A 13,011-nucleotide genomic window follows, 5' to 3' on the forward strand; every position below is an offset into this window, starting at 1 on the left:
ATGCATGAAGAAAATTCCTAAGTCCAAGCATTCCCAATGTGAAAGCAACAGGCCCTAAAAGGTAGTACCTGTTCTTTGATAATTAATTGGAGGCAACAGAAATAAAGTAATACCAACACTATTTGTGCCCATTTGCTCAATTTAAGAATGGGTGTTTTCCAAGATCAAACAAAAGGGAGGAAAACCCTGAGGTCAGTGACCAGAGTTGGTGACTTAAAGAGAGCACACGTGGATGCAGCTGTTGTTCGTTTTGTAACATGGATTAGTTAAGTACACACACACACACACACACACACACACACACACACAAACCAAAAAAAAAATGTTTCATTTGCACAAACTGGCAGGAAAGTAGAAGGTACAGAGAGATAAACAACTTTGAACAAAGGAGACTTTGCCCTGGCAAATAGGATTTTGCAAGTTCTAAGTTTAAGGCTGAACACCTTGTGACCTTTCTTCATCATTTCTAATGACACAGGGTCATCCAAGAGCCTAGAAAACAGTCGGTTTCCTATCACCCTGTCCTGTTCCACGGTTCTTATGCTGTCATCTCTAAGATCCCAGTAGCTCAGCCCTTAGCGGCAACAGCCACAAGCTCATGCTTAGGCAGAGCACTTGATCTGGTCATTCGTCAGGCATAGCCCTTTATTTATCATTTTACTCAGCATGTTATAACTTAATAATTCCAATGTGACACAATAGGTAGAAGTCTTCCTCGATATTTAGTAATACACTGCTATGTTTAGGAATGGAACAAGGTTTGAGGGCAGTGGAGAACTCCATGAAAGTGAATAGATTGGCGTCACACAAGACTTGGAAATAAAATCAAGCATAATGACTTGTTATTGTTGTTTCCGTTTTGGGGTCTTGTCCTGAGGGACTCTGCTTTGTCCATTGCCTGTTCTGAGTCAAGGCTAGCACTTTATTAGTTGAGTCATAGCTCTCTCGGGCCTTGGGGTAATTAATTGGAGATGAGAGTCTGGTGGACTTTGCTACCAGGATGGATTCAGACTACGATCTTCAGATCTCAGACGTCTGAGTAGCTAAGATTACAGGAGCTACTGGCATCCAGCTTCACTTATACTCTTTGAAACAACTGATTTGGAAGAAGAAACACAGCCAATGAGTAAAGTTAACTTGCTCAATATTATACAGCTTTGAAGTGTCAGAGACCTTAAACAGGATAGTCATGTCAGTTTAAGAGACGACATTCCAACTTGTTGGAATTCTGGCTGTGATAAGAATAGAAACAAAATTTTCTAAAAAGTTAAAAAAATTAAATGACAGTAAAGGGGATTCCAGAAAGAGACACCTCTCTCTTTTCCATCAGGTTTATTTTTTTTCTTGAAATTGCAGAATGGAAACCCAATGAAACAACAGGAATGGAGCTCAAGCCTATTGTATCTATCTGTCCAGCTCCTCTCACTCTTTTATGTTTCCAGACCCTCTTCTTAGGCTGAGATACTTGCCAAGATGTTTGCTTTGCAAGGCCCACAGATGTTGCAGAGGCTGGAGAAATCCCTAAGGAAGAGCCTCCCTGAGTCCTTGAAGGTAAGGACATTCCAAGGACAACAGACTGTCTATCCTATCAAACAGGAATGGATGAGCAAGAAGACCTGCTGGCCCCTGTGCTGTGACAGGCCCTCATTTTGTGGCCTGTGGTTTAGTTCACAGCACCCTGATAGAAGGGAGATAGATGGCAGCCATGTCACTGAAGTGGAAATGGGGACTGTGCCTATATAACTGGAGCAAAACCAGATTGCTGGTGACTGGCAAAGCGATTCCTCCACTGTAGTGGGATCTTTGCTGCATCATGACTGAAAAACACTGCCTGAACTCTCCCAAGAATTACAGTTTCTTGCATGGGAAGTTTTCCAGAGTTGCAAAGTTCAGTAAAATGAATGCATTAATGTTTAATTTGTTTTCCTAAATAGACACATTTCTGGTTAAGAAATTAGCCGCCTGATTATTCCTTGGTGCTAATAGTAAGTAAATGTTTATTGAATCTTAAATGATTATGTGCAATTTGAGGAAAGTAATTTTCATTTTGAATAGATTGGTTGTATTTTCTATGGAAGTTTTATTTCATGATAATATTCTGTAAGGAAACTAGAACTTTGCGAACTATAATGTCTTTGCATCATATAAATAGATGCATGAATATTTATTAGATAAAGATGTTAATTTGTTCAAAACACTTAACAACTGCTGGACTTTATCCATAAAACAACAGAGGCTCAAAATACATGAATAGAAAGTAGAAAAGTAGATAAGCCCACAAGAATTATTAAAAGCTTCAACACTCATATAGAATGGTTGAAAACATGTAGCATATAGACTTCAACAATACAAGAATGAACTCAAGCAAATTGACATTTATTATATAACCCCTTTACCTGTAACAGAATATATATTATATTAAAATGTTCATACAATATTGACCAAGGTAGGTTAATTCAAATTTTTGCATGTTACCAACTATGTCTAAATAAACCATGCTTCAGTGTCACAAAGAAAGAATATGTAAATTTAATGAACAAGAAAATATAGCATGTCTATATTTGTGAAATGAAATTGATAACTGGGAAATATATGGGATTTACTGTATATATGAGAAACAAGATTGCTGGATGCTGGTTGGTGGCTCCTGCTTATATTCCTAGTTACTCAGGAAGCTGAGTATCATAGTATGAAGCCAACCTTGGCAGAAAGTCTGTGGCAGTCTTCTCTGTAGTTAACCACCAAAAAGCCAAAAGAGGAGCTATAGTTCAAGAGGTAGAATATTAGCTTTAAGAAAGAACAAAGTGCAGGGATAGCACTTACGTCCTGAGTTCAAGCTCCAGAACTGTACCAAAAAAAAGCTGGAGAGAAAAAAAAAACTTAAATAGTGATTTTAGCTAGGCATTGGTGGCTCATGGCTGTAATTCTATCTACTCAGAAGGCTGAGACCTGAGAATTCCAATTCAAAGCCAGTGTAGGCAGAGAGTCAGTGAGATTTTGATCTCCAAGAAGCTATTCAGAAAAAACCAGGGAAGAACTGTGGTTCAAAGTGGTAGAGCAATAGACTTAAGTAAAAGATCTGCCCAAGTTCAAGCCCCATGACAGACAAGAAAAAAAGAAGAAAGTGATTTTAGTTTCTTCATTTAAAACTACAAGAAAAGGAGAACATTTTAGCAAGGAGACTATAAGAAATCAAGGAATTTTTCAGAGAGAGAGAGAGAGAGAGAGAGAGAGAGAGAGAGAGAGAGAGAGAGAGAGAGAGAGAGAGAGAGAGAGAGAAGGAAAGGGAGGGAGGGAGAGGAAGAAAACCACACACTTAAAATTTGTTTCTTAGAAAATATTCTATCATTTTGATAATTGCAATCAGTCTGACCAAGAAACAGAACAAGGACTACCACTACCAATATCATGAATGAAATAGAAGACATTACCATACCCAACAGAAAATATAGACATAGTATAGAATATACTCTTATCAACATCATATTCAGAGATTTTACAACTTACTCTGTGAAATATACAAATTACTAAAGGTCATCTGAAGAGAAATAGACAGCTTAAATTGCCCTTCAACTATAAATGAAAATATTCTTACAAAGAAAATTCCACATGCACATGGCTTCCTTGGCCCTTTCTCCAGCCCATATAAGGAAAGAAATAATCCAAATTCTACCCAAACTCTTTCAGGAAAGAACAGAGGAGTAAACACCTACAATTTCATTTTATTCGGCCAGGATTACCCTGAAAACAGAAAAACAGAATTAGAAATAACTTAAATGAGAAAACTACAGGCCAGCATATCAATACATTCCTTTAATCCCAGTACTTTGACAAAAGGAGATGGGGGAAGAGAGAGACAGAGAGAGACAGAGACAGAGAGACACAGAGAGACACAGAGAGACACAGAAACACAGAGAGAGAGACACAGAGAGACAGAGACAGTCAGACAGAGACACAGAGAGACAGAGAGAGAGACAGAAAGAGACCAACAGAGAGAGACAGAGAGAGACAGAGAATATCTGTTATCTATCTTATATTTATCTATAATCTATCTCTATCATTAACAAACACAACTGCAAATATAATTTTAAAAACCTAACAAGTCAAATACAGCAATATGTAACTATGGTAACTATAAGACATTTATCTGGAGAACTCATGGAAACATCAACACTCAAAAATCAATATGAATCATTGTATCAACCAAATAAAAAGAAGCATTTGATCATTTTGTGATAAGGACAGAAAAAGAAGTGAGCCAAGTTTAATCTTCATGATTACAAAACTCTCAGACAGCTAGGGCCCCTAGGGAATTCCACAGTCACCCCCCCCTAAAAGCACGTGGACAAAATTCACAGTTATTATCATTCAATAGTGAAAGACAGGTCGTTCCTTTCAGGATAGATTGCCAGGTAAAATATCCTCTCTCATTCTCCTTATGCTATGTGACACTGGCTCTAAAAGACAAGAAAAAGCCAGGCATGGTGGCTCAAGCCTGTAAATCCTAGCTACTCAGGAGGCTAAGATCTGAGGACTGAGGTTCAAAGCCAGCCAGCTAACTCAGGCACTCAAGACTGCAAGACTCTTATCTCCAATTAACCACGAGAAAACTGAAAGTAGTGCTGTGGCTCCAGGGGTAGGGCAATAGCCTTGAGCTGAAGAGCTCAGGGATAGCACCCATGCTGAGTTCAAGTCCCACAACCGACAAAATAAAAAAGACAAGAAAAAGAAGTACAAAGAATATGTATTGGGTATTGGAAAGAAAGATAGCAGTCTGGTCATAAAGGACATAATTATTTAAGGTAAATAATTCTAAGGAATATACATAACAGTAATTAAGATATAGGTTGAATAAGATGACAGGATTTGAGGTCAGTATGCAAAATAACAGAAATTACTTACCTCTATAATTCAAATTAAATCAGTTTAAATTTCAATACCATTTGCAATAACAAATGTACCAAAAAAACTACCCTGTAAACTTTATGTCTGAGCCCCTGTTAGTTATTTGTTGTTGCTCTTAAGTCCTCATATTTCTGGACTTTTGGAGCAATGTGAGGTTGATGTATTTAGTTATTGTGCTGATGTCGGAGAGACTGGAAGAACACATTCTTTCCTTGGGTTAATTTTTACTGGCACTCTAACACATTGTTTGTGGACTAAGCCACGGAAGCTTCATGTAGTGGCAAGTCACTGATGCAGAATCATAGCCCAGCTGCTTTGAAGGCAGAGTCCAGAATCAGATCTCTTTAACTCCACAAAGTCACTCATTACTGAGCCACACTGTACAAGTTCAACAACACTCTCAATATTCCTGCTTCTAAAATAAGTGAGATCAGAAAGACAATATATATATTATATATATATTTATTTATATAAAATCTTTTTTTTTTTGGCTAGTCCTGAGCCGTGAACTCAGGGTCTGCGCAATGTCCTTGGGCTTTTGCAAGAGCTCTACCACTTGAGCCATAGCACCACTTCCAGTTTTTATTTTTTCCTATGTATGCGGTATGAGGAATCCAAACCCGGTCTTAATGCATGCTAGGCAAGGACTCTACCACTAGGCCAAACTCCTGTCCCAGGAGATAACTTTTATAGAAAGTAATTTAGGTAGGAGATGATAGGGCTTTTTTCTAGGAGTCTGTTGACTTGGACATAGAAGTAATCCTAGAATTTTGCCATTGGAGGCTTATTTTCTAAAAATGTAAGCAAAAATGGTTCCTTACAGAATCAGAGTAAAATATCAAAGAACATTGAAATAATCTGAAAGAAGGGGTAGGAAAATTAAATGATCATAATAGACCTTATATTGTATTTGTAATGTTTATATAGTAAATATTATGCAGGAGTTGGAAATTAGTTCCATGGAAGAGTGCTTGCCTAGCATAGTACAAGGGCCTGAGAACCCCCCCAAAAATCCACCCAGAAACCTGATTACCTAGGTTTGTTTTCATCGATGTGGAAATAGGCCCACATATAGTTTATTTTGAAAATTATATTTTAAGCTTCTGTTTATTTGGTAACTTTATCATAAATGTTAATACACAGAGGAAAATGGAAAGGCATAAAAGTAAATTCTGCACTATAGAGTAATTATTTTAGTTATCTGGCTATTTAGCTATATACGTGTATACACACATATATATAACATGTAGACATATACCTATACACATATGTACATGTACATATATTACACTCATACAGTATATGTGTATACTATATACCATATATTATACATGTATTGTATAAAAGTGTTTTGGTAATATATGTATATATGCCATGTATATACATATATTACCTGAGGTATTCTCATGACTTCATCCAAAAATCTATTTGTGTTTCAGGTGATAAAACAACCTGATGATTGAGCTAAATAGCTTTTTAGTGAAACACCATGATTTTCATAGAAGGAAAAGGAAAAGGACAGGGCTCTTCACTGTCCTATGTTGACCTCCCACTGTGTTGAAATGTTACAGGTGTACAGTACCGTCTTCCACATGAACAAGGGAAACCCGTTCAAGTTAAAGGCCCTGGTGGACAAGTGGCCTGATTATAATACCGTGCTCATTCGTCCTCAGGAGCAGGTCAGTTGTCTGCTGGGGAATGGATTTGACTCTGTGCTTGCATCTGCTGTTTGTGTAACATGAACCTGGACATACGCTAGACTCCAGGGAAACAGGGAGGAGCTCTAGCAAGGCTGACACGCACATGTCCTGCAGGAAAACGTAGATGAACAGATGGACTCAACCGGATGCAAACATGTGCTGGAAGAGGCAGAAGCATTTGTTTCTGTTTATGACATTGTTCTTGTCTGGGTGCATGGCTCAAGTGCTACAGTGCTTCCTTAGCAAGCATGAGGCTGAGTTCAAATCTCAGTATCACCAAGGAAAACAAAGGAAGAAAGCAATTGACATTGATGATTATTCTTTAAGATGCAGAAGGGGCCACTGGCTAAGCGATGGCTAAAATGAGAATTTCAGAGGGTATGAGATGGCTGAAGGCAGTGCTACCCAATAGACATGTCATGCAGACTAGATGTTGATGTTAAGTAGGCTTGAGAGGCTGAACAGAGCAACAGACACATTCCACACAGAGGAAACAACATCTACAACTGTATGCAAGTAAATATGAAGAATGTTCAAGAAATAGAGAAAAAGATTACAATAGGAATACTTGAGAGTGTATCTTTAGTATTAGACTGCTAAATAACACTCAAAGTGAATGCACTTCAAATAAAATATTAGGTTAATCATAAATATTATCTGGCATAAATGACAAATAAAATGTAAATGTACAGTGCTTTTAAATCACAAAGGAATAGATAATTGATATTATGGTGAATACATATGAAATTATAGAATCATTAAAAGTACAAACAAATTTTGAATACTCCAATTCTATAATAGTGGTGGGTAAATCCTGGAGAATAATACCTATCTATCCATCTATCCATCGATCTCTATTTTTCTATCTATCTGTCTGCCTATCTATCTGTATCTATTTTTATATCTGTAGACATGTGCATATATAGACATGTGCATAAGTATTATGGCTATATATTATATGCATACTATATATTTGTATATTATACATTATACATGTATATATTGTATAAATATATATTTACAATACATGTATATATGTAATACAGAGATATTACATATATAGTATTCTCATGACATCATCCAAAAATCTGTTTCTATTTGGGATGATAAAGCAACCTTTATCTATAGATATAGGTAGATAGACAGACAGATAAAGATCAAATCCAGCTTGGCAGGAATAGTTTAACCACCAATTAACCACCAAAAAGTCAGAAATGGAGGTATGGCTCAAGTAGTAGGAAACCAGCCATGAACAAAGCAGCTAAAGGACAACCCCCAACCTCCAGGTTGCAGTCCTAGTAGCCCAAACAAAACCCATGCCAATTTTCTGTACTATTATGGTTGAATTGGTTGTGAGTGAATTGAGGGGGTTGTTCAGGAAAATTTGCTAATATAACAAAATCAAGTCACCTTGATTTCATGATAAACACAATTGAGATGTGGAGATAATATGTAAAAAGCACGCATCTTTAAGTTGGTACAACAGTAGTATGATAGGATGCAAGGAAATATTGAAATTCCTTGGTATAAGCAATCTCATGCTTTCCATGTCACCCAACCAACAGGAGATGACAGATGACCTCGATAACTTCACCAACACCTTCTATATCTTCTCCAAGGAACCCAAAAACTGTCATGAGTCCCTTGCTGGGTTGGATGTCATCAACTGGAAACAACATCTGCAGATTCAAAGTAAGGCCAGGGACATGTACAGAGACTGCCTATGGCTGGACAGCTGAATGGTCATTTTTCCATGAGGGTCTCCTTCTACCAAACCAGACCTCAGACTCTCTATCTGATGATCATCTCATTCTGGTGGGGCAATAGGAAATAAATTGAATTGCTTACACCAGCCACTTTCAATGTCTCCTCGAATTTTACTTGCCTTTGATTTTTTGGTACCGTTGGTTTGGTTTCCTTCCATCTTTTCAGTGGAGTAGATTTCAAACGCTACAGACTATGGAGTTAACCAAAGCAACATTGGAGAAAGGAATTTCTTATTGACTGAGGAGCAATGGTGTAGTCTGAAGACATGTTCAGAGTGTCCTGACATAGCTGGGTGTGGGGCCCAGGTTTGTTCTCTAGAATTCCATTCCTGTAATCAGAATGACATCCTTCTGTGCACAGAATGCCCCGTAAGTCACCAGGGATGAAGAATGGTATGGTTCTGAGCATGCCCACTGCAATCAGACTCCTGAGAGGACATTCATGCTCAGCTTCTTGCTTTATGATTGTTGAGCAAGTGACTCAATTTATCTAGTGCTCAGTTTTCTTGTATATAAATAAAGGAAGACAATGAAAAAGCATAAAGCAGAGGATCAACACAAGGATCAAATGGGGTACATAATCATGTACACACTCAAGGTCAGCCATTATTTAAATGTCATGCTTCTCTAGCTTTCAGAAGCCTATGCTGGGCGTGCAGTATTGTGTTTACATAAGGGGAACATGTCTTTGTCCACAGCTGCACAAATAGTGACAACACTAGATGTGACATGATCTGATGCTCACTTATGCATACTTGCATTGGGTCACTGAGGTTTTGCTCCAGCCTAGAGTCTAGCACTTGAGCCACCATTCCACTTCCTGATTTTGGTGGGTAGTTAATTGGAGGTAAGGCTTATGGATTTTCCTGGCTGGTCTGGATTTGAACTTTGAGTGTCAGATTTCAGTCTCTTGAGTAGCTAGGATTATAGGCATGAGCTGCTGGCACCCAGTCACTTCTTGCATGTTTCTAAATCTGCTTCTTTCTAGGTTCACAGTCCAGCCTAGATGAAGTGATACAATGCCTTGCAGCTGCTAATTTGTCCAGGGTGGAGAAAACACAATGCATTCTCTACATGATGCCTAAGACTGCTCAAAGACTGGTGCCATTTCTGCTGGCCACTAAGAATTTAGCCCCTAATTTAGGCAGACCCAAGACCATGTGAGTTGAGTTGTAGATTACTCTATACTAAAGCTACTCAAAGTGGTTCTGATTCCTCCATGAGCTCACTCTTGACTCGCTACCCAGTACTGATCTCTTTAGTGTGTAATGTGTTCTCTTAGTACTTATCTCTTTAGTATGTAATGTGTTCTTTTTAGAATATAATGTGGATTATACAATTCATCTGCTTACAAGCCACCCATGCTTTTCTTCTCACCTTGAGTGACATTTGTACTCTTTTATGGTCCCCATAAAATGTGAATCCTTCACTTCTGAAGCTTCATCTTATGAGTATGTGTGTGTGTGTGTGTGTGTGTATACTGGGTGGGGCTTGAACTCAAGGCCTCACACTCTTGCTTGGCTTTTTTGCTGATGGCTGGCATTGTACCATTTGAGCCACAGCTTGACTTCCAGCTTCTTGCTGGTTAACTGGAGATGAATCTCCTACTCCGGCTGGCTTTGGACTGCGATCCTCTGATCTCAGATTCTTAAATAGGTAGGATTACAGCTGTGAGCCACAGGTGCTTGGACTTTTTGTGCCTTTTGCTCTCTCTCGTACCAGCATCTTGGGTTTCCTGCCACCTGGTTTACACACGTGCACATGTGCCTTTCTGTGACTAGACTTGCTCTTTGCTTGCCTAAAATGTCCATTCTTTGGATCTACACCTCCTTTTCCTTTGGCTTTGCCCCATGCATCCTCCTCAATTTTATTTCCTTCAATAGTTCTTTTCAGTGTACTAAAACTAGAGACTTACTTCTTTGTTATAAAACCCAAGTTTAATTTTCTTTATTGCACCCACAGTAGCTTATTGGAGTATATATCTACATTTTTTAGTCTCCTTGCAAAATTGAAAGTACTTAACAGTAGGGATCCTCTTTCTGTTATGTCCTGATGGATCCCCAATAACCAGAAGAATGCCAGGCATGTAGCAGGTTCGTAAGAAAAAACACACACATTTCAGGAGTCTACTTCACAGAGGAAATATCTTTCAAAAAATGATCAGTTAAGAGTATTGCATACTTCCCTTCATCCATTTCTAGTGTCACACTGAGTAGACCTGGAAACAGTATTTGCATTTGATCTACAGAGGTTCAGTCCCCTGGTCTTCTGTGTGTTCATGTGCACGGGACAGTTTTATATTTACAATCTAAAGTGGCTTAGAGCCCAGGTAGCTGTTACTGTTGAGAATCTCCTGAGATCCTTACTTCACCTTGAGACAGTCAGGGTAGGAGACATTCCTTCTGCTTCCTTAGAGGCACATCGTCTCAGGATGGAGTGTTTGTAACTATGCAGTCATTGAAGGCAGTTCCTGGGGTTTGAGTGGAGGTTCTCTAGGTCCACATCCTGAGCTCTTTCCAGGCTCTTTATGTCATTCAGGGACCTTCGCATTTCAGTCCCTGATTTCAGGGGCCATCAGCTCTTCCCATTTTGGATACGGCGTCAGCTTTGCCATGTCTTCAACATGGTGTCCAATCAGCCTGGATATCAGCACTCCTGAATCCAAGATTCTACAATCAGGAATAATTGCTTGCTAATGAGCGTGTTGAGACATTTATTTACTAAGTTTCCTCATCTGTTCATAGAGGATGACAGCATGTGTCTCCTGTATGGGAGACTCACAGCAGTGTGATACAGAGCAGTACTGACTGGGCCAATCTTTTCCACAGTCGTAGGTATTCACCACAAAATCATTCTTATATCATTAGTTTTTGTCTTTTGGCCAAAGTACCATGAATGCATTTCCAACGTGTGTAAGAAGGAATGGAAGCAGGGGCTATCACCCACTGTCACACACGGATGAGTCTTACCTGAATGTTGTGATTCTCGCAGCCTGACCTGAGTCTACTGGCCACTCACTATGGTTTGAGGAGGGCTGGGGGGAAACAAATGGAATGTTTCCCAGTGTAGCTAATATTCTGGACTGTTCTTTCCCATTTTTGTCAACAGTAACCAGGAGATGTTCAAACTCGCCTCACTGGATGACACCCATGCGGAGCTGGTGGATCAGTTCTGGGCTTTCGGTGGCACTAGGTGGAGCCAGAGATTCATCAAGCGCTGCATCCAAACTTTCCCTAGCACCTGTGTTGTGGGACCAGAGGGGAGTCCTGTGTCCTGGGCCCTGATGGACCAGACTGGAGAGATTCGAATGGGGGGCACTGTGCCCAGGTACCGGGCCCAAGGCCTCAGCTCCTACGTCCTTTATGTTCATACTCAAGCTGTGGAAACACTTGGTTTCCCTGCATATAATAATACAGGAAGATCCAACATATTTGCACGGAAATCATGCAAAACCCTGCAGCTTGTTCCAATGCCCTGTGACTGGAATCAGTGGAAATGTGAGCCTTTGAGAAGCTAGCTGTAAACACAAGTCTGAAATAGGTGGGCTGTGAGGTAGGGGGCCTCTTTGAGCTAGATTATTTGTGCTTTTGTTATATTTTTAACTCTGCTTTCACATTAATGTCTTATCCAATGAATAGTCAAATCTCAACTCTGTGCCCTGTCTTCATTCTGCTAATTATGTCCTTCATGGGAGTATTTTTAGTTTGAGGAATGCCTCCTTTCAGTTCTGTTTCTAGGTCCTGGATAAGTAAAATCCTATTAATAGAATATTTAGCTGTGCTTACATTTTTAAGAGTTTTCCTATAACAAATTTTAATTCAATATTCATCAAAATCCTTAGTGACCTTCATGAAAAAGAAAAAAAATCCTAAAATTCACTTAGAAGCACAAGAGTAAAACCCTGGATAGACAAAGTAATCTTAGACAAAAAGATTATTGCTTCATCTCTCTCAATTGTAGACTTCCAATTATACTACACAGCCATACTTATAAAAGCAGCATGTATACGAGCACAAAAACACATATGAAGGCAAATGGAACAGAAGACCTAACCCTAAGGAATGCATGGAGAGGTTGGGGGCGGTGATTGGAACATATTGTAAACACATGGAAACATAAGTGTGAAATCCTCCTCTGTATAACTAATGTAAACTAATAAAAAAACTTTTATAACTAAAAGAACTGAAGACTTACTCACAGGACAATATGTTGGAAATGAACTTTACGATGTGGGGGGAGAGGAGGGAAGGTAATGTGGGAGAGAAACATGGGGTGACAGTGTTCACAAGAAATGCACTCACTGGGTAGCCTAATGGTAGAGTGCTTGCCTAGCATGCTCGAAGACCCGGGTTTGATTCCTCGGTACCACATACATAGAAAAAAGCAAGAAATGGTGCTGTGGCTCAAGTGGTAGAGCTCTAGCCTTGAGAAAAAAAACCCAAGGACAGTGCCCAGCCCCTGAGTTGAAGGCCCAGGACTAGCCAAAAAAAAAAAAGAAATGTACTCACTGACCTTACATATGTAACTTACCTCCTCTGTACATCACTCAGAGAATACAATTAAATTAATAAAAAAGAAGAATGAAAACAGTCAGGAGTTAAGTACTTTTAATTTTTACCACACTAACCTCAGTTTCTTTA

At 39.1% G+C, this 13,011-nt stretch overlaps 1 protein-coding gene across 1 annotated transcript; it reads left to right on the forward strand.

Moving 5' to 3' along the window:
- Nucleotides 1–1,423: 1,423 nt before the first annotated feature.
- Nucleotides 1,424–12,917, forward strand: LOC150052567 (glycine N-phenylacetyltransferase-like). The gene is made up of 5 exons (XM_090347626.1): nt 1,424–1,551; nt 6,477–6,584; nt 8,171–8,297; nt 9,360–9,531; nt 11,480–12,917. The coding sequence occupies exons 1-5, from the start codon at nt 1,474–1,476 to the stop codon at nt 11,886–11,888; spliced, it is 894 nt and encodes a 297-aa protein (XP_090203752.1). The 5' UTR covers nt 1,424–1,473; the 3' UTR covers nt 11,889–12,917.
- The last annotated feature ends 94 nt before the right edge of the window (nt 12,918–13,011 follow it).

Source organism: Megascapheus bottae, chromosome 16, assembly GCF_031878675.1.
Source record: "Megascapheus bottae isolate mThoBot1 chromosome 16, mThoBot2.hap1, whole genome shotgun sequence".
Taxonomy (NCBI): Eukaryota; Metazoa; Chordata; class Mammalia; order Rodentia; family Geomyidae; genus Megascapheus; species Megascapheus bottae.

Excerpts from the sequence above, each read along its gene's own strand:
- LOC150052567 (XM_090347626.1), top strand. The coding sequence starts at position 1,474 with ATGTTTGCTTTGCAAGGCCCACAGATGTTGCAGAGGCTGGAGAAATCC. Across the intron at positions 6,585-8,170 it reads TCATTCGTCCTCAGGAGCAG|GAGATGACAGATGACCTCGA; the intron begins GTCAGTTGTCTG and ends CCCAACCAACAG. Across the intron at positions 9,532-11,479 it reads TTAGGCAGACCCAAGACCAT|TAACCAGGAGATGTTCAAAC; the intron begins GTGAGTTGAGTT and ends TTTTGTCAACAG.